Genomic DNA, 26,257 nt, shown 5'->3' on the forward strand with positions numbered 1-26,257 from the left:
CCTTAAATCCGAAGCACTTTCTCTCTCAAAGGGGCCTGTCCCCTCGTGGATGAGGCAGGTGTTGGCACCGGGCCCAAGCACACACCGTGTTCCACAGGTGCACAGCCCCGCACACACCATCTCCCCGCCTCAACTCTGAGTCGGCCCCACCGCGCTTCATCTCTGCGTCACCCGAAGGACAGCTCAGCTCAGACCCGGGCACCGTACTTTTGCACAGTTGCCCATGGCTGATGCGCGGTTGCTGCCACATGGTGAAGCGCCGGCTGGCTTTGACCAAGCAGATCGTTTACGTGATGCAAAAGCTTTGGTTCCCTCAGAAGTTGATATCTGTAGACTATTTCCCACATCCACATAAGGACAGGATCTGATTTCTAAATTTCTTGGTGGTTGCCCAAGATCAAATTACTTGTAAAAGTTGACTGCGGAGAATCCCTGTCATGATTTCCTGGAGTAATAATTACTGCCCCACGTACTTTGTTCACGATCAGCTGATCCTTACAGGGAGGAGGTCTCCCCGTAGTACATTTACGAGGGTCATTGAAAACTTTTTTTTTTTTTACTTCTTTTACAGTAAAATCAGTTGTTCTCGTGGAACTTTATTGTGTGATGTATCCCGTTGTCTCAGAAGCTTTATATGGTTCCGACGTTGCAGCAGCCATGGATTCAGTCACGAGCAGGAAGTCAGGGTTACAACCCTGTGTGTCAGGAATCCCAAATCACTCTACTCCAGCAAAGGCAATTAACGGCATTGATTTTCCTCCCTGTAAAACTGAGTTAGTCCGGTTCCAAAGCCGTGATGCCTCCCTCCCCTCCGCCACCTCCAACCCCCATCTCTCCTTCGAAGTCCCATGATGGTTATGACCTCTCTTATGTCACCCACTCATTCTCAGTTCCTTCTGCACATGTCTTCCCACTCTGCCAAGACTGTAAATTGCTCCAGTGGCAACCACTTGGTCTATCTAGATTGGAACTCAGAATGACGTTTGCTTGTTTGACGAATTAATGATTTCTTGTTTGTAAACTGCATCACAATTCTTAAGCTTTATTTTTATTGTGGTTTTAAACCTTTTCATGACTCATCTTCCTCAGAGATTTTTGAGATAGTTTACAAATGGAAAACAATACAAGAAAAGGATAAGCAGAGACACGTAAAGCTGCACTGTCCTATACGGTGGTCACCAGCCACTTGTAGCAATTTAAAATACTTTTCATTTACTTTAAAATATGTTTTCTCAATAACACTAGTCACATGTGGTGAGTGGCTACTGTATTGGATAGTAGGTATAAAAAACATTTCCATCATCACAGGAAGTTCCTTTTGGACAGCATTGATCTCAAGAATGAAAAAGAAGTCGTACTCATTATCATAATGCACACAGGGCTTGCCACACAACGTTGCTCAAAATACTTACAAAACAAATGCATGAACATGTCTTGGTGTCTTCCGGGGTGAATCTGGAAGAATTATACGTTTGCTGTTGTTGTGTTTCAAAGGCTCAACACAGAGGAGGGGGCCCGGCAAATGGGGATGGACAGGGCTTTTACACGCCTTAAAAAATCACATTCACATGCAAAGTTTGTGGCCTGATATTTAGAGGGAAAGAGCTCCACGAAGCATGGCTGTTCACTGGTAACATGAGAACAACTTCCTGGCTCCCTGGAAACCCCAGCCCCGTCTGTGGTCTGCAGACGGGGACCACTGGCTCTGTCCTGGGGAACCTTGAGCTGTGGCCTGTGTATTTACATTTTCACTTTTAGGCCGTGTGGGCAAGTAAAGAAAAAACAGGCCTTGGAGTCAGACAGGCCTTATTTCATATCCCAGTTCCACCCCTATTTACCACTGGGTGTCCTTGGACAAGTCACTGGACCTTTGTAACATCAGTCTCTTTATTTGTAAAGTGGAGAGAGGGATCACTTGCCCACGAAGGATGAAGGAGAGGAGTGTGTAAAGCGTTTAGCACAGTTTCTAGAACATGGCCGTCAGCACACAGTAACTAAAACCCTCCCCACTAAAAATTTGCAGCCACCCCTTTTCTCCCTACTCTGGTACTATCCTTCCTTATAATAATACCGTCAACCAACGAAAGAGCCCAGGTTCGTTAGCTTCTTTTTTTGTTCATTTGCAGCAGGATCCATGTAAATCCTCATGTCAGCAAATTTGGCCAGGGTCTTTCATTTATTCAACAAATATTTATTGTGTCCCTACTATATATCGGTCACTCTTCTCAGTGTTTAGTGAACAAAACAGGCCGCATTCCTGTTCTTCTAGAGCTTGCATTCTGCTTACATCCTCTCATCTGCTCTGTATCAAAGAGGGCAGGCACAACCAGCCCGATAAGATTAAAAAGCAGGGCCTGGGGACAGCTCAAGACATCCTGTTCTATTTTCTACTCCTGCCAAGCCAAGAGATCAATGAGTACCTGACCCCTTTCTGAGAACAGAAATCATTGTCAGTATTCAAAAGGTGTTAAAAGAAAATCATAGCCTTTTAAGACTGGAAATTGCATGCAGTAAAGCACCTTGCATCTCTGCAGTATTTTTTAAAGCATTTTCCCTTAAATGGTCTCATTTGACAATCAAAAAAGTCTTGTGGAATTATCCCCATCTTTCCCGCTATGGAGAACGAGGCTCTGAAAGGGAGAGTGCCTTCCCGGAAGCTGTTCACTAGCCACATCTGGCTTTCCCTGGAGGCCATGAACCTGGGGCCTGGAGAAGCAGCTGTTAACTTTACTTACTCTCTGGTTCTACTCGTATCTAGAGCAGCGCCTTCCACTGGAATTCACTGTGATGATGGAAATATACTGTGTCTGCATTGAGCACTTGAAATATGGGGAAGGTGACTGAGGAATTGGATTTTCAAATTTCATTTCAAGTAAACTTAAAATTTAAATAACCGTATATGGATATGTTTGGACAGCATAGTTTTAAAGGCTTGAATGTGACGAGCTCTGGAGTAGAAGAAAGAGGAATGGACCCAGTCTTCCTCTCCCAAGGAAGACCGTGCCCCGACACCGTGCACAAACGGTTTTAAATCATTGGTCTCAAAATAAACAAGAGTGAAGCTCGTTGGAGACAAGGCAGCGAGGTCTACCTGTAAGACAGCTTGGAAGAATACACAATGAGAGAAAGATTAGAAGGCAGTTAGGACAAGATATGGATATGGGTATAGCACGAGGGGGAGTCACTTGTATATTTACTTATATCAATTTATTTCAGGTTTAAAAGTTTACGTTTGTTTCGAAGGCAAGAAAGATGCCTCAAGGACAATGTGATTTTTTTTCCCCCCTATGTTCTGCCCCACCCTGCTCTCCACTGTCTGCGTAAGGCTCCAGGCGTGATGGTTGTTGGTGACTATGTCCTTTTAACACGAGTAAAATCACACGTTCTCAGTCATATATGGGAGCTGGTTTTTCTTGGATTCTCTGCTTTACTCCTGACTGACTGCATGGCCCCCTGGGCTTTGAGAACAAGCTTCTGTTCTTAGAAAAACAAAAACGATTGTTTCCAATTGTCTGAATCGCAGGTGGGTTTCTGCGGGAAAACTACTTACGAGCGGTCACTCTCCAGGTCACTGAAGAGTGTGAAATGGCTCTTGCTGCATTTTCATATGTGGCTCGTTAACAGAAGTGAACCGGGGCAACTACGTCGGGTCTCATTGGGTCCTATCAAGCCTGCCCGTGAGTGGGTTGTAACTGTCGCTCCTCTTATGACACTGGACCTAGTATTAAACCTCAGAACCTTCTGGTATTAAACCTCAGAAGAAGAAAAGCCATAGCTTTAAGCAAGCCAGTAGTTTAATGGATGGGCACGAGATGGCTGAAAATGGGAGGCGCTGTGTGCCGATGGCACCAGTGGACGGGATGAATCTCTTCCCTGTAGCTGCAAAGGGAAACCGGAGGGCCCTGGCCTAGTGAGGACACCTCTTGCACAAACATATTCCTCCCAAGTGGGGATCTGAATTAATACTCCAATTGATGAGGTTGTTCTCTCCAGGGATTTCAGAGGACATTGAAATCCATCAAAGAATATTGAAATCCACATATATTACATGTGGCTAATACATTGTATATGTGTGTGTATATATATATATATAAAGTTTTATATATATAAATTAATATATGTATAAATTAATATTACATGTGGCTAATAGATATAAGTCACGTGCTGCATAGTGACATTTCAGTCAACAGTGGGCTGCATACCTGCTGGTGGTCCCGTAAGGTTGTAATGGAGCTGAAAAACTCCTGTCACCCCGTGACGTACTGTCCCCTCACAAGGCATTACTCACATGTCTGTGGTGATAGCACATACAATTGTGTACAATACGTAATCCTGGATGATAAATGGCTATGTTAGTGGTTTATGTACTTCCTATGCTGTACTTTCTGGCATTATTTTAGAGTATATTCTTTCAGCGTATTTAAAAAAGTTTGCTGGCAAACAGTATGCTGTGTTCCGCTCGCAGCAGCCTCCTACCTCCCATGTTCACTGCGTCACTTGATGGCATCATGTTCTCTTGTGCCGATTTAGTCTCGTGCTGTTTTGTACAGTAACACGCTGTACAGGTTTGTAGCCTAGGAGCACACGGCCTAGGTGTGTCGTGGCGGTACCATCTAGTTTGTGTAAGCACACAATATGACGTTCACACCATGATGAAATCACCTAATAACGCATTTCTCACAACGTATCCCTGTTAAAGGGCACATGACTGTAATCTATTACTCTGGCTAATTTGTTTCCTTTTTAAACCCAGCCACTCTCCCCACCTTACATATTTGTCTTTACTCAATTACTCACTAATTATCTTTTTACTTACATAGATACACAAATGTGTGTAACTACAGACTTTTTCATTTAGAATCATAGAAATCACAGGAAATAGTAAGAATATGGATGTGGTGTTTGTTTTGCAAATGAGGCTTCACAAAGTTAAATCTGTTTTCCCAGGGCCAGGGAGCACCCAGATCCAAAGCCAGATACATACATAGTGGTAAATGAAGTATTTACAGAGGGTCCAAGACTCAGAGATTCATGAGGGGGAGGGTTGTGTGTGTGTGTTTTCATCCCTGTGCTGAGATCCCATGTAGTTGATCCTGGGAGTGCATTAGTCATGATGCACGGGTCAGAATTTAGCATCTAGGAGGCTTCTTAATACCTACATGGGTTTCTGAAACGAAATTGTCAAAACAATTTTCAGCTTTGTTGCTGTGTGGTAATTACACAGACAAATATGTGGCCCTGTCCTCCAAACAAGGCCCCTTTTCTTGGGAGGTTAACATCCGGAGGATGTTCCAGGAGAGTTATAATTACTTTTTCATGTTCTGGATAATGAAATGACCTTTTAGCTCTTCGTAATAAAGCAAATGCTTTGGACTTGCAGACTTGGTGGCATTCACATGTAGAGCAAGTAAAAACGTAATGGCTTTTCTATAGGAGGCAGCAGGAGTTTTGGGTTTTTGCCACAGCAATGGTCACGGTAACTTCAGAGGCCCCAGCCTGGTTTCCCAACACCCCTTAGAGCTGCCCCCTTTGAATTTATTCATATCAGTGGCTTCCCTGTATCCCAGGGGACAGTCCCAGAGCAGTTTTGACCATGAAAGTGAAGAGGTTAAAGACTTGAGAGAAACAGATAGGGTTCTGCTAGCAAGCCAATGCAGGAAAAATGTCCCCTTGAGTCCTGGGTTTTTAATATCAGTACATTTTCTTTTAATAAATACTTGGCAAAAGAAGAAAGGAAGTGAAGTCAGTGAAGTTTGGCTTCCACCACTGCTCTGTACCCCTCCCCCAGTGTCAGCTTTCCAGCACTTCATTTTCCCTTGGGTCAGGGCGTTATCTATGAGAGGGAGGAAATTGCTCGTAATGAATGTAAGCCAGAGACCCCATTTCTCCCCTTGCCCACCTAATCCAGAGGACTCTCACGAAAATGTCTAAACTACGTCTTTTGAACTAACTAAAGACTTTTCTTATGTGCATTGTCAAATAGCATGCCCATTTGAAAGTTTGGGGGTCAATTATTTAAGTTCCAGATAATAACTACATTCCCGCAAATCAAGTCTAAATTGTATTTTGCCTTCTTTTATTAATGTATGGCATTTAGTCAAAATCAAGTCATTCTGGTTCAATAGCTGGGTCCTCTTTTGTTGTTCAGGCGTACGGGGCAGAGGGGAAAAGGAGAACTTTCCAGCTCCGAAAAGGGCATCACTTAAGGGTGAAGGTGCAGGAGGGTGGTCAGAGGTTCTAAACACCAGAAAGTCTCCATTATTTGGGACTCGAGCTCCTTTCTGCTCCCAGGGGTAAAGACAAGGGCAACCAGTAAAGTGTCAACCAAACCCAGTCACACATCAGGATCAAGAGAATGCCCAACCGATACACTTCTCAACAGTGATTTGATTAACCATTTGCCAAATCCAGAGGTGCCTCAGCCCTGCAGCTGACGGGTGGAATACTGTGCAGTGATTAGCAGTGGGCTGAGGGCTGTCTCCAAACCGGAGCCTGAGTCTAAGTCAGATGCTCGAGCATTCTCCGTTCTGGGGGAGAATTTGATCCTATGGGTGAGAATACAAGAGACAGACAAGTGAGGATAATAAGTCCCTAGCTTGAGAGTGGGATAGAACAGGTACATCACTAAGGAGGAAAATGGAGGAAGAGGATTGGGTTTGGGCAACAAGGTAATGAACTCTGTGTGGAGCATCTTGAGTTTGAGATACCTGTGGGGTAATTCATGTGGAACCCTCTGGAAGGTGTGAGAAATACAGTACCTGGGTCAATCGCTACAAAGAACATTTAGGTATAGATTTGGCATCATGAATTGAAACCATATGGAATAGAAGGAATGGCACAGGAAGAAGTAGAAAGTGAAGAGAGAAGATAACCACTGATGGATTCCCAAAGAACACAGACATCTTAGGAGTAGCCTGAAGAGGAGGAGTTGGCAAAGAGCCCTGAAGAACTGACCTAAGAGAAGGCAGGGAGCCTGGAGAAAGAGGCTTCCAGAAGCTAAGGAGCAGAGTACCAGGAAGTTTGGGGTCAACTTAGGCCAGAGAGATTGACGAAGAGCAGGAGTGGTGAGGATAGAATCCATGTTTCAATGCGGAGAAGTAAGTAGTAAATAAAGCAATCTGCCAACAGTGTTCCTTTGGGCAGCCAAGAAGAAGCGGAAGGATTGAGGAGTGCTATGTCGGGGTAGGAGAGCATGGAAGGTTCCAGAAAGACAGAGCCTAGAGGAGTCATTGAAGACCCAGAAAGGGACTGAGGGCATAATGGATGCTCTCTCTCTCATCTTATGTTTTAGAGAAGCTTAAATTGCCTAATGGGTCTGGGTGCTCTGTCTCCCCTGCAACTTATAATATATGTTTAGTTAGAACCAGTGCAATACATCACGTGGTGTGGGCAGCCAGGAGCTACGTGAGTAGCCAGCCTGTGCCGTGTGTCTATCTGCCCTGACCTTTCTATCCCCAACTGCTTCATTATGTGTATTCCCCCACCTTCCTCTCCCCACCCGAGATCCTTGATGAATCAGAGATTGAGACAACAGTTCTAGAAGGCTCCAAATGCTCAGCCTGCTTCCACTGAGATGGAATTCATTCCTCTCATTGCTGAAGGCATGTTAGGGATGGCATCTGTAGGGCGTAAATCGCCGTCATCGTGACTGGGGTTGCAGGTGTGTTATTCCACTCTGAACACCTCCCACTTCCAACTGGAAGCCTCATACCCTGACTGTCACCTTTTCTCTTTTTAATTTATCCCTTTCATTTAAATTGGCTTCTAGCTATCCTGAACAGTTGGTTCAAAGGTATTAGGCTGGTTCGTTTTTGAAAAATCACGTTTTAATTTAATCCGAGAAATTCTTTGCTCGTCATCGGGGAAGTTCACAGATGAGCGCTGGTATATAGGATGGTTAGGAGTGTAGACGCAAACTAGATGCCTGGGCTCAAGTACAAAGCTCACTATCTCGTGATACCTGACATTAGACAAGTGACGTGGTTCCTTTGTGCCTCGGCGTCTTTAACTGTTGAGTGAGGGTGATTAATGCCTCATGGCTGCCGTGAGCATTACATGAGTTGGTGCCTGTAACGTGCTCGGCACAGGGGACAGTTCTCACTAAGCACAAGTTACCGTCATTGTTATCTTTCTCCTTGCTGTTTAAGCCCCTGGACTATCAGCGTTGGCTAAAGCAATAAGCTATAAGAAATATGAATACATACCCAATGCTCCAGTGAAGATGCCCACATCTCTGTCATCTGCCCCCAGTTACTCTGGGGAGAGCCGGGTCCCTCCCCTCACCCTGCCCTCTCTGGATCATCTTCCCCACTCTCCTGCACGTTCTCTTTTATATTTTTCTCCTCCCAAGGGCTTTTCACTCAGCTCTTTGTCTGCTTCAGGCTACAGGGCTCTTGGGAGCAGAAATCTTGATTTTGAGGCTGTCTTGCTTCTGACAAGTGTCTGTTACTCCCAATCTATGGGATGGATTCAGTTTAACGAGCTACCGTATTTCCCCAAAAATAAGACCAGGGTCTTATATTAATTTTTGCTCTAAAAGATGCATTAGGGCGTATGTTCAGGGGATGTCTTATTTTTTCATGTACAACAATCTACATGTATTCAGATACAGTCATGTCATCTTCTTCTGGAACATCGTCATAAGTACTAAATGCGTCCGTCTGGCTGACGATCTTACCTGGGACTTATTTTCAAGGTAGGTCTTATTTTCAGGGAAACACGGTAGTTACTACAAGTGGTCTCCATGCTTTTCTAACGACGTTAACATCACCCAAGTGTGGATAGAAAGGAAAATGTAAAATGAGACCAAATTAAAATGATCAGTAAATGGTCTTTTCCTGTCTCTTTCAAAGCACACGTGGAATTCTTGGTCTGTAGAATGACAGGTCATTTCAAAGTTTCTTCCCAGGGCTAACATTCTGTGACACCCAGAGATGGGAGAGGTCCAAATAGTCAATTGGAAAGGAAGACCTAAAGGTTGATATTTTGTAATCTAGGGCCGGGACATTTTCAGGTCATGTACTCAGTGCTAATGCTTTGGTTTCAACTCTTCCCCTCTGCTCTCAGGGAAGGCCGCTCAAATGCCCACATCAGAATGGATTACCAAAGAATCGGAGACGTCATGCTGAAGAACATTCAGGCCATGAAGGTGAGCTGCTTTGGGATTTGGGCAGAGCAGGGTCCTGGGAAAATAATGCAGAGGCTGCCAGAGGCAGCCAGTAGTGATCCCTTTCCACGATGGGACAGTCCACACCTAACACCGCGGGTAAAACAGAAAATCTAGTCACTTTGGAGGAAGCACTTTTCGTACTTTTTCTCTTCCAAAGCTCTGTGTTGTAACCAAAACCACCAGTATTTTCTGTGAACAGGTCATTCAAAACTTGTTTTTAAAAAAATTACTTAGGAAAAAAACATGGGTTGACTGAGCATTTCGTTTTTAGTCAGTTGTTTTGGCTTCTTGTAAGCATGACAAAAATATTAGATTCAAAGCTATATAGGAATTCTAGTCAATTCTATGACTTAAAAAATCCCTGTACATGGCAAATATATTTTTAACCATCCAGCAATGTCTACGATGATATTTACAAAAGAGTGAAAATATACCCAAAGAAGTCAACACATGTTGAACCAATATTCTGCCTTTTTTGAAATCTGTCCCATCCCTTATATCTCAAATTTTCATTTTCATTTTAATCCATTAATAATTCCTTTAATATAATGTTTTCATTCACACAATTTATCTTTTGAAAACAAATCTATCTATATTCTCATTTTAAAGCAATCTTCCTATATCTCAACTTTCCAGAGCCTGTCGAATAACCTTAACTAATAACTGCCCGGAACAAGCTAATAACCCCCTAAAGGAGGAAGGTTGCTCAAACTGCCACTATTTTCAGTCCGTCCATCCATCCATCCATCCATCCATCCATCCATCCATCCATCCATCCAATACTAGCTGAGTACCTACTATGTATAAGGCACTAGTAGAATAAAAGTTACTGTTGGGGTTTGAATTAATTCCAAGAATCTGGCTAAGTTATATAGTGTTTAATTTTTCCCCCTTAGAATTACATATCTCATGAGATAGGACAAGGGGAGGATTTCCGGGGAAGGGGTGCACGGCACTGAAAAGATAGGATCTAAAACTACTCAAGAAATTTACTGTTTCTCTTAACAAAGTTCAAGATATTATTTAACAGACTGAGCTGTTGCTTGCTTTATCATGGTGTTTAAACAGCAACACACCCTTCTCTGAGCAATATTAGAGAGGGGCCAGGGAGCGCTCAGGATTGCAGAATCCTATGCAAAAGGAAAAGAAATAGAGCAAGAATTATCTAATATATTCTACAATTGATGCCACAAGTAAGGTTGGTGTACAAAACTCAAATGTAACAGAAACATCTCTCTTCACTTTTCATGGTGGTTTTTTGTAATTAATATATTTTATTTTTTAGAGCAATTTTACGTTTACAGAAAAATTGAGCAGAAAGCTCATACAGAGAGTTCCCATATTTCCACACCCCCCTCCACACACAGTTTCCAATATTAACCTCTTGCATTGGCCTGGTACATTTGTTACAAAGATGAACCAATATTGATACATTATGATTAATTAAATCCATAGTTTACAGTAGGATTCGCTCTTTGTGTTGTACATTCCATGCGTTTGGCCAGTGCATAATGTCACATACCCACCATGACAGTGTCACACAGGAGAGTTTCACTGCCCTGAACATCCTCCGTGCTCCATCCCGCCCTCACTTCCACCCCGGGCAACTACTGATCTATTCCTGTCTCCATAGTTTGGTCTTTTCCAGAATGTCATGTAGTTGCAATCCTTTTGTAGCCTTTTCAGGCTGGCTTTTGTCACTTTTTAAAAATATCCTTTGTTCTCTCTTCTATGGCATGTTTTCATTACTGTTGTACTTCCCAGTTATTTTCCTCGCAGGAAGCCTCTTTTCCCGTGTTCTGCACTTTTCCTCAGCCCACTTTGGTGTTTGCCTTTTCTCACAGTGCTCCCCTTCCTCTGAGATGATAAGCTTGCCCTTACTCCCTTCAAGGAGGTTTGGACTCCGTCATGCGTGTCTGGGGACAACAGCAGACACCCGCCAGCTCATTCCGCACCCCCTCAGGGACAGTCCATAGAGTGTTCCTGTCACCAGCTCTCCTTTGTGGCCCTCTGTGGCCTATCTGCTGACGTCCCCCCACTCCTCTCTCCTGAAGAACTGCATTCGGTAGACATCCGCCCTCCGTTTCGGTTATGTAGCACCTAAAACCTAAAAATACACCTGATTTCCGCTCATAGCAATTTTTTCTCCTTGGTCTAGTGAGTTGGCATTTTTATATTTAGTCAGCTTCCTTGGCTGTGCTGGCATTTTAGTTATTATGCTGATGCCACAAACGTTTATAGCACGGAGCTCTGTGCAAGCAAATAAAAATAGATGGAGAGGCTCGAGAGCCACTGGCAGAATTGGTGGCTTTTTATTTTTATTGTGGTTGTTATTGTTGGTTTTAAAGAATTTTTATGAAGTGTGGAGGGCAGCAGCAGAAGATATAGAAGCCCAGGTTAGCACTTTTATCCAAAATGCTGAGGTTGATCACCGCGCAGTGTCTTTCCTGCCCGTCCTCCCACCTGTGCATTTACCTGCAGGGCTCAGCGTGGCTGCATCAGTACCTGTGAGCTGTTCCCAGAGCTTCGGCACAGGGAGCTGAGATGCCCAAGTCAGGACCTCCAGTCCACGCTGCGAATCCCCACATTAAAGTCAGAGATACCTAACCCGGGACCCTCTAGCCCACGCTTCTGTCCATGTGCACGAAGGCATTTTGACGTCCACACGAAGAAGGCGGTCCTCGCCTTTTGTCTTGACCCTCCGCCTGCCACTCACGCTGGGACCTTAACTTGTGCCTGAGTCTGTCTCCCCAGGCCTCCGCTTCCTGGCCCCTCTCCTTACCCTCCTACCACATTACTCCTTCTGGCTCTGTTTTCTCTTTTCTGGATGACTCGCCCGGCTTCCTGATGAATCTCCTTGCCTCCCGTCAAGCCACCCTCCCAACCACCATTTATATTACAGCCAGACCGACAATGCTCAGAACCCTCCTTGTCTTTCTGTGGTTTGGAGAATACGGTCCAAACTCTAACCTGATGAAAACGACTTCACACTGTAGCCCTAGACAGTCTTTCCAGAGCCCCTCTCCTGTCCCGCACACTCTGCGCTGCATTCCAGTGACTCAGGCCTGGACTGTGACTCACCCTCCAGGCTCTCAGGTCCTTGCAAGACTCCAGCCTCAGCCACACGCATGCACGGGTGCACTTGCTCATTACTGCATGCAGACAGTAGACCTTTGCTGAGCACATACTGTGTGTATCAGGCCCCAAGAACGTAGTGACAGGACATGCTCTCTCATAGTCAAGTAGGGGACTGCACATGTGATAACACTGCATTAAGCTATACACATGCATACATTTCATGCATGTGCACACACATGCATACACACACACGTGAGGGCGTGTATAACTGGTGGAATCCAAATAAACTCTGGATTTCCCAGTGGATTGTACCAGTGGCGGTTTCCTGGTTGTGATATTGTGCTATTGTTATGCAAGACGTTACCATTAGGGGAGGCCAATGAAGCATAGGATCTCCCTACATTTCTTTGCAACTTTCTATGAATCTATATATATTTTTTAAAGTTACAAAGTAAATTCTGCAGGGAAGACCACGTTACAAGGGCTAAGATGGGAAAACATGGCATAACTACAGGAGGATGGACGAGTCCCTAACTCAGCCTGGAGATCAGGGAAGTCCCCAGAGCTGATCCGGAAGGATGGGGGGGGGGGGCGGGGTGCTTGTCTTAGGAGGGGCGTCTCATGTGCAGAGGCTCTGCGTGTAGACACATTCAAGGTGTTTGTGGGTGGCCTGGGGTGAGAGCAAGAGGCAGTAATGGAAAGGTAAGAGGGATTACGTCCTAAGGGCCCTGTGCGCCCTGCCGGAGACTCTGGAGGTTGTCACGGATGGTGGGAGCTCTTGTCATATCCAAACAAGAGGCGATGTGCTCCAGTTGCAGTGTGGAAAGTTTATTTTGGTGGCTGTTACGCAGTTAGGTAGAGGGGTGAGGAGTGGTGGCAGAGACCCCGAAGGAGACCCCATTACAGTGGTGGGCGGCACAAGGCCGAAACGAGAGCAGTGACCATGGCGACGAAGACGGGAAGTGGTGTGGCACTTTTAGGAGGTAGAATTGGTAGGATTTGGTGAAGGATTCAAACAACGAGGGAGCCAGCGTTTCTATCTAGCAATTTCTGGCTGATGATGGCACTGATACTGAAATGAGAGTCACAGGGGCCAGAGGTGTTGGGTTTGTGTCTGGACTCACTGCGTTTCTAGCTGTTTCTGGAGTGTGCGAGCGGAGATCCCAGGATTAGGAATGCAGGTGTGGGAGTTGGCAGCACACGGAGAGCAGTTAAGCCCCCTCCTGGGAAGTACGTACAGGGTGAGACTCAAGGACAATTGCTGTTCTCCAGCCCTGGGGTGTCCTCTGTTCCCCCTCCCCCTTAGTGCCCTTCTGTCTGGAAATGTCCTCCCCTTGCACTTGGTTTCCCCACCTGCCATGAGGAAGTCATTCCTCCCTTTAATGCTCTGTCCTCAAACTTCTTACCCTGCGTCTGTCTCCACCACCACACTTGCAAGGAAAAAAAAAATTCAACAATACTTGTTAAAGATGGTAAAGCAGACTTTATTCAGGACCTTTGTAATAGCTGTAGGACCAGTGCAATGGGATTTTACAGTGGGGGAGGGAGATTGGGCTCAACTCTGAATGCAGCAAGGGTGGGGGTCCTAGGATCGAAAATGCCTGGAAGGAAACATCAGGGCTGAGGAGGGATTCTGGCTGAACCAATCTAACAGGATCCTTGCTGAAGATAAGCCAGGGTGACCAGACGTCACCGGGGGAGAGTGAGAGACGAGGAACCTGAGGCTGAGGCTGAGCAGATATCCAGTGTGGGCGTTCTGGTTAAAATGCCTTAGCAGGGTTCTTGCAAATGTACTTGAAAAGAACATTTACAAGGAAGTGCACAGACAGGCCTGGAGAAGATTCTGGAGCCTGGCGAATGTTTGGTTAAGCAAAGGCTCTTGGTCAGACCCCAGCAGAGTAGAGACCGTGCCTAATTCTCATCCAGGTCCCTGGAATCGAGCAGAGCTTGTGGCAGATACTGAGTTACTGTGTGAGCAAATGGGGGGAGTTACACAGAAATAAATATTTTTAACTATATTTATTGAGTGGTCCCGGTGTGTTTGTCATCTTGTGACATTTTCAAGAAAACCACAAGCCCCCTGTGGTGGCTGGTGGGGGCAAAAGACAAGGGTGGGGCAGGGGGGTCCTCGTCTCTCAGTCTCTCACTATCCCCCGGTGATGTCTGGTCACCCTGGCTTATCTTCAGCAAGGATCCTGTTAGATTCGTTCAGCCAGAATCCCCCCTCCGCCCTGATGTTTCCTTTCAGGCATTTTCGATCCTAGGACCCCCACCCTGCCCTTTGGGAATAAATCCCCACTTGTCCATGCTGCAGTCAGAGAAGGAGCTCCTGTTCATTTATTTCCCCTTAGTTTTGCCAGTCTCGTTTTTAAAAGAATCCTCTAATACAAGGTATACATCTCCTATTTTGTAATCCCTACATATTTTTAACTCAACGCTTTACTAGAGCTTTTTATTTCATTTTGAGAACTTAATTGAAATAATGAAATACATCATGAAATGTGAAAAATAGGAAATTTAACGAAATGAAACAACAAAAGCGGAGGTAACCTTCCTTTCCACAAGTCAAACGGGGCAGACTGCGCACGTTCAGTTCCACTAAGCAGGACCCCCCCCCCCCCCGCCTCGCCCTTGTCTTTTGCCCCCACCAGCAACTGGCTGCTCACCTGTGGAAGCACGGCGAGGCTCTGGAGGCGCTGGAGACCAGCATCAGGGGCTCCCGGCGGCTGGAGAACTTGTGCAGAGACTTCGAGCTGCAGAAGGTGTGCTACCTGCCGCTCAACACCTTCCTCCTGCGCCCTCTCCACCGGCTCATGCACTACAAGCAGGTCCTGGAGCGTCTGTGCAAGCATCACCCCCCCAGCCACTCCGACTTCCGAGACTGCAGAGGTGAGCGAAGCGAGGTCGCCACCAGGAGCAGCCTTGCAGGGAGGGGCTCCTTGGGCGAAGAGCTCTGGGATACTGTGTCCCCGGTTTTCAAAACAACGTGCAGGTGCTGGCTTTTAGTACCTGGTCAAATATTTCCTGTTATCTCTTGATCTTTCCATAAAGAAAGTGATAGTGATCCTTCTGACCTCTTTTTTCTTTCTCCTTTTGCATGCATTTTCACCTTTGACCCTGAGTGATTAAGTGCAAAAAGCCCTGGAGAAGCTCCACTGAGAGTCAGCCCCCTCCAGGCAGCTTTCCTCTACCTACAGGGTTGAAACTTCATCACTCCCTCCCTGGACCCGCCTCTGAAAATGGCTTGTAATAAACACTAGTGCTCATTGCTGCTCGGCATTGGTAATGTGCTAGTCACCTTACTAAGCACTGCACCTGAATTAACCCTTAATCTTCACAACTAGCCTACAAGGCACGGGTGAGCTCATTTTACTTATGGGGTTTCGGAGACCAGAGAGGTTAAGGAACCTGCCCAGAATCACACAGCTGGAAAGGAAATGACTTGGAACCTAAATCTAGAACCTATGTTACTGAGCATCCTACCCTACTGCCTCATGATAACATTAGCTTCTGCCACTTGCTCAGCACCTGGGCCAGATACGAGGCCAGGTAGCTCACTAAAGTTAACGCCTTTACTCCTTTAACAACCCCATGACGTAAGTGTTCTTATCCCATTTTACAGGTAATATGACTGAGGCTCAGAGGAGGTGAGGGACTTGTGTCACTCAGTTAGCAAACGGTTAGAGCTGGTCTTCCACACTTGCTTTCCCCACTAGGCCACGCGTCATCTTTTTGAACCTAAGTCGTCTGTCTCGTGATATGTGGTCTGTTAATGTCTGCACTCCTTGGCCTGGACCATAAGCCCCTCGAGGGCCAGGGCCCTGAGGTCTGTTGCTGCATCCCCTACATTCTCCCCCTAGGCTGTAGCGAGTGGGTCCTTCACAGGTGACACGACAGACTACGTGAATTAGCACACCCACTAGTACGTCCAGGCCTGTATGTCTCACCAAAAGTATTATTAATATAAACACCTCCCATCTCTTAGGCCACCTGTGTTCTCCTTTTCTAAATACATCTCTTAATCCTTTGCTTAAAATATGGATGATCTCTGATTCCCTCGGCTAAAGTCAGAACTCTTCATCCTCTGGCCCCCAACCAGCCTCCCGTGTAACAGATATGCATTGAGCACCTGCTGTGTACTAGATATACTAAAAAGATTGGAACAGATGTGGCCCCTACACATAGAACCCACCAGTGGGCACGGAAGCCGGTACCTGGGCAGTGACTGACCTGTGAGAGGGAAGTGCCTGGTACAGCAGGACGGGGGCTTCTGACTTGGCCTTCCAGCTTAGCGGGGGCTTTCTGAGGGAAAGGATGTCTAAGCTTACGGCTAGAGTATAAATTAGAGTGCTACTGGATGAAGGGAGGGTGTGGAGTATAGAGTTGGGAACTGCATATACAGAGCTCCAAAGGGGACAGAGACTGTGGAACATTCTAGAAAGTAGAAGTTCTATATGGAATGCAGAGGGATAGAAGCAGCAATGAGCCTGGAAAAGTAAGCAGGGACCAGATTCCATGGGGTCTCAAACCCTATGAGACCTCACTCAAGCTAAGAGCAAACATAAGACAGGAAGGGTTTTAAGGGGAACGGTGATATGGGGCTTGTTCTAGAAAATTCACTCAGCATGCCGAGCACTGTATCTAGAATATATAGAAGACGCCTACAAATTAGTTTTTAAAAAGACAACCCAAGAGAAGATTTGGCAAAATAATTAAGACATTAGCAATTCTCAAGAGAACAAAAATGGCTCGTGATGTGGTTACAGTTTGCTATAGCCTGTCAGTCTTTCAGGCAAAAACCACGGTGCTTCGTGCCACATCCCTTGGCATATTCTGTCCCTTTTGCTTGGAGTCATTGCTACCACCTCCTTGTCCTTTCCTGGCACAGCACTCCTCCTCCATGAAGCCCTGGTTCCGGTTCCCGCCTGACCCTGGAGCTTGGGTGACATCCGCCCATCTACCTTGTTCTGTCGTATGAGCATTGCCAGTTGGCTGTACCTGGACAGGATGACCCAAAGCCGTTCCAGCTCTGAGGACTCAGAGCTGTACAGAGACATGAGCCAGGAGGGTGAGGGACGTCTTTAGTTTTGCATGTGCTATCCTTGGCTGACTTGCCTAGTTTGCATTTTACGGAACAGTCCCCAGGGAGAAAAGTCTATCCTTGGCCATTAAATGGGAAAAGTATTTGTTATGTAGCTGAAGCCATGAGGTGGCATCATTGTACAAAGGCAAGGGAAATGAAAGTATGTCTGAACCTGTACTTCGTGAACGGCAGGGATGCAGAGTGCCGAGCGCTGTTCTCAAGATGCCAGACGCGTGAGCACCTCGGACCAGGGTGCCGTCCTGTTCTCTTAGCGCCTCCTCACCCCCACCCCACTGAGCATTCCGTGCCCAGTAATTGTTTATTGAACTGAACCCGCTGGTAATGCCTAAAGATTGAGCAACCCTGGGGGTTTGTCACTATGGCTGAGACAAAGCATTCTGTGATAAGCCAGGAAGCATTTAATTTGCATCCTCGGGGAGAAGGCAAGAAAACGACATGCTTCCTCTCCAAAGTTCACATGCTAGGGTGAAAGGGGTACTTCATTTTCTGATGATTGCAGTTCACTGGACAAGTTATTTTTTGACAAAAATACCTAAATGATCAACTACTGTGGCTTTGCTGCCACCCACACTTGTGTGGTGTCTCTCAGTACCGGGGAGATGTTCCCATATTGCAAAATAAAGGTTAGTGATGCAGTTATTCTTTGCAACTGTCTTAATAAATAGTATAATTTCTGTAGGAGGAGGCACTGAAGTGTTCATTACCAAAAAGCTGCACTATCAATTACTCTCTCCCTGCAAGATCCCTCTTTTCCTCAGATTTTTCTGTGGCAGTCTCTGTGCTGTTCTTTCCAGAAGAGGGGGGTAAAAACAAAACAATCTCTGCCCTGGAGACAGAATCGCAGGTATTCTCATTCCCCTGCTGCTTTCACCTCTGTGCCAAAAGCAATTCTCATTGAAGAACAGTACATATAGTAGCCAGGAAGGCGTCATTTACATTTTCAAGATGCTTTTGGGAAACTAAAGTAAAGCAAATAAATACATAAAGCAAATACATTAAAGCAAATCACTTGGTTTTTATTTGTGAGAAATAGCAGTGTTTTCCCCAGAAGGACGGCATCTAACATAGTCCAGCTACTGGAGGATATTACCCTGGAGAGCTGAGCTTGAAGGTGAGGGGGATAAAAACCTTTGTCTGCCATTAATACTGCCGGTTTTGTGTCTGTTTCCTTCATTAGCTGCTTTGGCAGAGATTACTGAAATGGTGGCACAGCTTCACGGTACGATGATCAAGATGGAGAATTTCCAGAAGCTACATGAACTCAAGAAAGATTTGATTGGCATCGACAATCTTGTGATTCCAGGGAGGGTAAGCTGCTGTGCTCTCATAGCATTGGAGGGACAGCCAGAACGGTGACATTTGAGTGATTTAAATTGGAACCTTTTGAATACACATACTCCAAGTTAAAATATTCTCCTTCTGAAGTGGCTTCCTTTCACCTGGGGGACAATTGGGAAAACACTTTGCACATCACAATGTCTTTCAAAACTTTTGTGCTAGGACATAAAGCCAGCCTTCCCCCTCTATTCTGCTTTTTCTCATTGGGTGATGTGCTCATTTACTTTTTCCCTACCATGTTCTGAGAGGATTTGAGATGGCTTATTTTTTTAAATCTACGTAAATGGAAATGGAAGATAAATTTTTTTTTTTTTTAAAGAATGGGTAAAATGGTGATATAAAAGCAGAGGAAAAGTTAGTGCATGAAAGCATGCTGTAAATTCCCAAGTAAGTATGAAAAGTGTTTTGTTGTTTTTCTTTTTAAAGTTTGTTCAGGTTTTTTGTTTGTTTGTTAATTTTTATTGGGGAACAGAGTGTTTCTCCAGGGTCCCTCAGCTCCAAGTCGTTGTCCTTCAGTCTAGTTGTGGAGGGCGCAGCTCAGCTCCAAGTCCAGTTGCCATTCTCAATCTTTAGTTGCAGGGGCGCAGCCCACCATCCCATGCGGGAATTGAACCAGCAGCCTTGTTGTTGAGAGCTCGTGCTCTAACCAACTGAGTGCACATCCAGCTGCCCCATAAGCTCAGCAGCAGCTCGTTATCTTCAATCTAGTTGTGGAGGGCGCAGCTCACTGGCCCATGTGGGAATTGAACTGGCAACCCTGTTGTTCAGAGCTCGCGCTCTAACCAACTGAGCCATCCAGCTGCCCGAAAAGTGTTTTTTAAAGATACAGTTTTCTGTACATAATGTAATTTTAATTAGGAATTAAAATAACATTTTAGCCAGAACACACTTCTAGGAGAGATGCAAGTTCACGTGCACTGTTAACCTTCACCTACCCAGTGCCCTTCGGGAGATGTAGTTCATCCACAATGAAGCAGGGCTTGGTTGCAGAAACACGCTTCTTCCAGACCAGGGTTAAAAATACAGCAGAACCTGCCTTTTTTTCAGTTCTCTTCCTAAGAATCAAAACTATTAGCCAGTGGATGCATCTCATCAAATCTCTCCATGGGATCTATCTCCCATAGCTCCCCCAGTTTGAACTATCCATGACCCAGATTCAGAAGGGAATTTTAGCCTCTGATCTGCTGCATAGCTGCCCTAATATTCAGACAAGTTGCCAGTAAGCGAGGGGCTCTCCGTCTTATCTGACAGGTAGCTGCCCTGGAAACCTTAAACCTGTGTAGCTTAGGGAAGATGAAGGAACAGCTCTGCCTATTTAGTATATTTCCCAGGAAGCCTAATTACAAAACCAACCAGAAAAGTTATGCAGAAGAGTTGTCAGAAGAGTTATGTGGTGAGTGCTGGATAGAAATGAAAGCTGGGGTTTGCTCCAGCTGAGCTGACGAGCCGACTCCTTCAGGCCTCAGCACAGAACAACCACGTTTACCCATCCACGCAGAACTCTTGGTAAAGCCCTGTGGAATCAATGTAATTTTCTCTTAACTTTGGACATTGTAAAATGTTTAGCATATTTATACTACATGGCAAATAGACCATGTAAAGAATTTATTTTAAGGAAAGGTTTCCATGGTGCTATGAAAAGAGCACTGGCTTGGAGTAGGTGGCCCTGGGTTCAAATTCTAGCTCCCCCAGAGCTGGGATGTGTCAGCCTATGGGAACGTTCCTTCTATAACAAAGGGATCCTATCCTCTCCCTCACAGATCATGAGGATCAGATGCGATTTAATGTGTAAAACTAACACAATGGATATGAATTATCTTCCCTTCCCCTGCCTCCATTTATTTGAACAGACTAAATATACACTTAAAATGTTACTGGTTACATAGCACGGCGCTGCAGAGGGCAGCATAAGCATTTAGCCAAACACTGGCTCTGTCGTCCTTGACTCACCCCATAATTTGAGGCAAGTTTCTAATCAGCTTCCTCATCTGAAAAACGAGGATGGTAATATTGAATTGACAGGCTCAGGTACAGAGCTAATGTACGCACCCAGCACATGTCAGGCACACACCACATGCTACATAAAGGCAGGCCATTGTTGTTTATAAAAGTGAGGCTGGAAGTGGGGTGCTGGTCACTGACTGCAGACCCGACTGAGGTTGCATATTCCTTGGCTCATCAACTGGCTTCACAGACATTCATTCTTTCAAGTCAACCCTGAACAGCACAGGAAGGAGGGGTTAGGCCCTCAAAGAAGCGAGTTCTAAAATGGGGCATTCCACACACCAAGGCCAATTGATTATCATTAATTAATTTTAAATGATCAAATAGCCTGCCTAGTGCGTGAAAGGAAGGCTCTGACAGATTTGTCTACAGGTGGAATTTTAAAAATTAAGATTTTTAAAGGTGAGCAGATAATTTTAGAGACAAAACTAGCTGCAGTCGAATCTCTAACATGGCTTATAGCTTTCAGGCACAATCCCACTCACGTCTCTGAGGTCCTTCTGTCATGGTATCATGTCCTGGAAGGCAGGATATTTCCCTGAGGCAAAAAGGCCCCAGCACACTTGAGCCAGGCTTCCTGGGGGTGTTTCTCTATCCTAAGAATTATGTGCCTGAGAGAGAGTTTTTCCTGGACTAGCCTAGTTACAGGAGCACATTATTTTTCATTAAACAGAACAGAATGGAAGCAGGGACTAGGGGGATGGGGGTGGGGGAGTCATTTGTTTAAAACTCAGAGGCCTGGACATCTTTGACTTTCCCTCCAGAAAGAAGCAGCTTGAGTTTCAGGATATTGGGGGCCTTTTCTTTTTTTTTTTTCCTGTCCCATGGTTTTGAAAAATACAATAAAATGAAAACAAACATCCTAGCTACGAGACATTTTCCATCTCCAGCCCTCAGACATTGGTGACTGACTCCATAGCCGTTCTGCTCCCTGCCCCTGAAGCCCCTGGAACACAGACCCTTTTCTTTCTGCAGTGAGTGCCTCCGGCCACCCTGTCTTCTCATTTCCACTCAGGGAAAAGCCAAGGTCCCTAAGATTCGATAGAAAATGAATGTGTTCCAGCAGCGACCCATGTGCGAGGTGGGAACAGGAGTGATAGCAGCATGTGAGGGTCACTGTGCCTCACTCCCTGATACCCTGCAGTGATGAAAGCAGCCCCCAGACACCATTTCCTCATCTCATATCGTTTATATCTGATAACATCCATTCTGTGGCCCTGCAAGTATCTATTATATGTTACTTTGTTGCTCTCCAAAATATGTCAGTTGATTTATACTAGCAGACATGGCCTTTGATCCACATTTCCTAAAGGACCAAAGGCAGAGTTGACTCGGGCCATGCAGAAGTCTATAGAATCAAAATGAGTTGGCTGAGTCCCTTTTCTTGGCTCAGTCGCTACTGTGGGCACAGAAAAACCTGGTGGCAGGTGTTCCCGGAATCTATTAGTATGTAACAAACTACCCCAATACTTAGAGGCTGAAGAAACCTTTTAGTGTACGTCATGGTTTTGTGAGTCAGGAATTGGACAGGGCTCAGCCGGGTGATTTTTCAGCCAGGTGGTTTTACAACTTATGTGCAGCTAGGGTTCCAAGAGCAATTGCTACCTCTGCAACAAAGCAGAGGCTATGTGCCATTTTATGACCTAGTCTCAGAAGTGATGCTACGTCACCTCTATTGGTCTCCAGCCCACCCACATCGAAGAGAAGGGGACAGAGACCCCTCTTCTAATGGGTGTCCAAGAACTTGCAGCTATGTTTTAAAAACAACACTGTGGAAAATAGTTGACCGGTTCCTCCATAAGTTAACTGTAGAATTGCCATATTACCCAGCAATTCCACTCCTGGGCATATACCCAGAAGAACTGAAAATAGGTGGTCAAACAAAACCTGGAACATGAATGTCTATAGCAATGCCATTCACAGTAACAGGTGAGTAGATAAACAAAATGTGCTCCATCCGTATGAAATATTTGGCCACAGAAAGGAATGAAGCATTGATACATACTACGACATGGAGGAAACTTGAAAACATTATGCTTAGTGAATGAAGCCAGACACAAAAGGCCACATGTTACATGATCAGGTCATATGAAATATCCAGACTGGGCAAATCCAGAAAGAGAAAAAAAACAGATTGGTCGTTGCCAGGTGCTAAGGGAAAGGAAAATGGGGAATGACTGCCTAAACTAGGGTACAGGGTTTCCTTTTGGGTGATGAAAAGGTTTGGGCCTCCATAGTAGCGATGGATGCAAACTGTGAAAGCGCTACAGGTCACAAATAGTACATTTTGTGTGTCTTTTACCACAATTTTAAAAAATGATGATAGTTTGTTTTTTTAAGTGGCCTCAAGAATTTATAGTTCAGGAGAAAGAGTTCCTTAGACACATCTGCTTCTCGCTCTTTTATCCTAGGACCCTATGACTAGTTTTTGAGAACCAGACTTTTATGTCATGGAGAAGACTCCCCTATTTCTAGTACTCCTGTGTATGGCTTATCTGTCTTCTGGTCCCCTGCTGCCACTTTGTGTCTGGCTGGGACCTTGTCCTCTCCTTCACAGTGGGAAGCCTGGAGGGCCTGAGAGTTAAGTGCAGAATCACAGGCCTGGGTGGGAACCAGCCCCACCATGGGCAGCCATTGAACCTGTGAGTGATGGTTTCCTCTCTGTTACTGAAGCCGATGGTCCATCCCTGCCTTGCAGATTCCTGGGAAGGTGAGGAGCTTAGAGGCAGGTTGGCCCTCAGTAGACAGTAACTACGATCACCATGATTTTTAGTGTGAAAGGGAACACGGTGTGAGGAAGCCAGAATCTGCGTTGCTACAGGTTTGCACGCTCCCAGCCAACTCGGGGTCTGCTTTCTCTGCAGGAATTCATTCGCCTGGGAAGCCTCAGCAAGCTCTCCGGGAAGGGGCTCCAGCAGCGCATGTTCTTCCTGGTAAGTGAGCTGTTTGTCCCATGTGATCCATGGGGTCACAGGAACGGGCCTCAGCAGCCTGAGGGGGGCACCTAGAAGGCCCGGGGAGCAGCCAGAGCTGCTCACAATGGAGTTGTTGAGATCAACGAATTATCATGCAAGATTTTGGAAATATACTTTCTGCACGTGTGGGTTTCACACGGAGCCCATGCATCTCAGCCGCACTTGTCCTTGCTCCTCTAGTTCAATGACGTCTTGCTGTACACGAGCAGGGGACTGACAGCCTCAAATCAGTTTAAAGTCCACGGGCAGCTCCCGCTCTACGGCATGACCGTGAGTATGCACCCAGGGCACGACAGCAGTGCTCTCCACTGGGGATGCCTGCAGTTTGTGGGCCAGGCTAATGGGAGCAGGGGCCAATGACAGTGAAGTGAGGAGGGAAAAGAAGGGACTTGACAAGGAAGTGGGAGCGTCACAGGTGCTGTGGGAAAGCTGGGCCTTGTTAGGGCTCCCCTAGAGGGACTCTGGGACCTGCTCCTCGCCTGCAAACTGATGTGGCCATGCGGTGTGAATTTGCCTCACTGCCCTGTGCCTGGCCCCGGGGGCCCGGAAAGAAAATCCTCACCATCCACATGGAGTACTGGAGCCCCTTCTAGACCAGGGAGCCACCTGTCCTTCTTCCCCCATCCTTCCCCCAAGATATGCTCGTGGACGAGGTCTCCGTATTTTGTGACCCTTGGTTGGCAGATGCAGGCAGGAGGCCCTTGGTTGCAGATGCAGACAGGAGGCTAGTCGGCGCAGGATTATTTCCCTGGCTTATAACCACACTCTCCTCAGTGGTTGGATAAAAGGAAGCTTATGGGCTCTGCCAAAAAAGTGCAGTGCATTTTGACCTTTCTCTCACCTTTCCAACTGTAATTTCTCTAACTTGGTTCTCCAAGCTGTAGCCATTTTAGTGAACGTTTGAAAATGCAGAGAGTGTCTCGCTCACTTCTCGGCAGTAATGTTATGAACACTCATCCCACAGATAGAGAAAAGTGAAGACGAGTGGGGCGTGCCCCATTGCCTTACACTGCGGGGCCAGCGGCAGTCCATCATTGTGGCCGCCAGGTAACTCGGGAACCTGACCTCTTACCCGTTTACCCTTTCACCTGCTGGGGGCTAAAAACTCGATGTCTGTCTCTTCTTCAGTTCTCGGTCTGAGATGGAAAAGTGGGTTGAGGACATACAAATGGCCATTGATTTGGCAGAGAAAAGCAGTGGCCCCACTCCCGAGTTCCTCGCCAGCAGCCCCCCTGACAACAGTAAGTGTGGAGGGAAGTGTTCCCAGGGCCATGTGTGGCCCCAGGGCCCCAGGAGTGAACCATGGAGCGGGGAGACAGCGGTGGTACAGAGGGAATGCATTTGAAGTCACCTTACCCTGTGGACCTCATATCCATGGTCCACTTTTGTGTTTAAAGCTAAAAATCAAGGAACTTCCACTTCCTCAAAGTAAAAAAAAAAAAAAAAAAAAAAAAAGATTAACTCTGTGAGGCAGCAGCAGGAGAGTCTTCTCTGGGCCAGCAGGCTGCTTGTCACGCAGAATGTCGGTGTCTCAGGACAGAAAACAAGGCCATCCACATTGCTGGAGCACTTGGGAGCACTTGGGGGGCCCAGAGTCCAGGTGTGTTAGGGGCTCCCTAGCACAGGGGCTGGTGGGACGCCCTGCTTCTGGGGTGGGGCCCTGAGAAACAGACGTCTGCTCGTATGATTTCCTGCCCGGTGGGTGCCTGTGGGTCCCCAGGGCCAGATCGAGGTGAGGCCCACTCAGCTCCTGGGAGGGTTCAGGGAAGAGCTTTTGCGAGCAAAGCTCAGAAGCACTGCCTTCTGCTGCATCGCGCAGAGTCCCCCGATGAGGCCGCCATGGCCGACCAGGAGTCGGAGGACGACCTCAGCGCCTCGCGCACCTCCCTGGAACGCCAGGCCCCTCACCGTGGCAACACCATGGTGCACGTGTGCTGGCACCGCAACACCAGCGTCTCCATGGTGGACTTCAGCGTGGCCGTGGAGGTACCTGCCGTGCGCCCAGAGGGTGGGGGGGTGTGGGGGCGGGGCGGGCACGATGACTTCTGTCCTTCTGAGCAGCGCGCTGGGCCTCTCGGTAGGGGGAGCATTGACCTGTGAATGCCAACGCCTCCCTCGGCCTTCATTCATCCCCACGGCCGCCTGTGTAGTGATCATTGTTTTCTGTTCTGGGGCCATCTCCAGCCTTTTCTTTCCTCTTGTGGACTTAGCCGTGTGTCTGTGCCAGAGAGGCCTACAAACGGGTCCCCAGGACAGGTAGATGGAGAGCTCCAGGTTGCCACGTCCTGGAGCAGCCACCCGCCCCCAGCCCACACACCCGAAATCAGGTGCAAAGAGGCAGGAGGGTCAGAAAGCTGCCACCAGCCAGGGCCATGTCACCTGTAGTTCATGTAAGAACCTCTGGGCGTTGTCTTTGGGGATGGTGCCCTCCCGATTGTGACTGTGACTCTTCCAGAACTTTCCCGTCTCCATTCCCTAAGCATCCTCCAGTTCAGGTCCATAATCTCTAACCTTCCATAAAATTATCAAATTCAGAAAGCTCTGAAGCCCCGAAGTCCTCTTCATGTCCCATTGGCAGCAGAGTCTCTG

General features: G+C 46.5%; 1 protein-coding gene across 1 annotated transcript in view; it reads left to right on the forward strand.

The window, feature by feature from the left end:
- Positions 1–26,257, forward strand: part of FARP1 (FERM, ARH/RhoGEF and pleckstrin domain protein 1) — a 282,515-nt gene that overhangs the window by 248,241 nt on the left and 8,017 nt on the right. The window contains exons 17-24 of the mRNA XM_033103882.1: positions 9,067–9,148; positions 14,899–15,136; positions 18,529–18,659; positions 23,558–23,626; positions 23,849–23,938; positions 24,633–24,715; positions 24,797–24,909; positions 25,488–25,654. Coding sequence (XP_032959773.1) covers positions 9,067–9,148; positions 14,899–15,136; positions 18,529–18,659; positions 23,558–23,626; positions 23,849–23,938; positions 24,633–24,715; positions 24,797–24,909; positions 25,488–25,654 — 973 coding nt within the window. The remainder of the gene's footprint in view (positions 1–9,066; positions 9,149–14,898; positions 15,137–18,528; positions 18,660–23,557; positions 23,627–23,848; positions 23,939–24,632; positions 24,716–24,796; positions 24,910–25,487; positions 25,655–26,257) is intronic.

The sequence above is a fragment of the Rhinolophus ferrumequinum genome, chromosome 4 (genome assembly GCF_004115265.2).
Source record: "Rhinolophus ferrumequinum isolate MPI-CBG mRhiFer1 chromosome 4, mRhiFer1_v1.p, whole genome shotgun sequence".
Lineage (NCBI taxonomy): Eukaryota > Metazoa > Chordata > Mammalia > Chiroptera > Rhinolophidae > Rhinolophus > Rhinolophus ferrumequinum.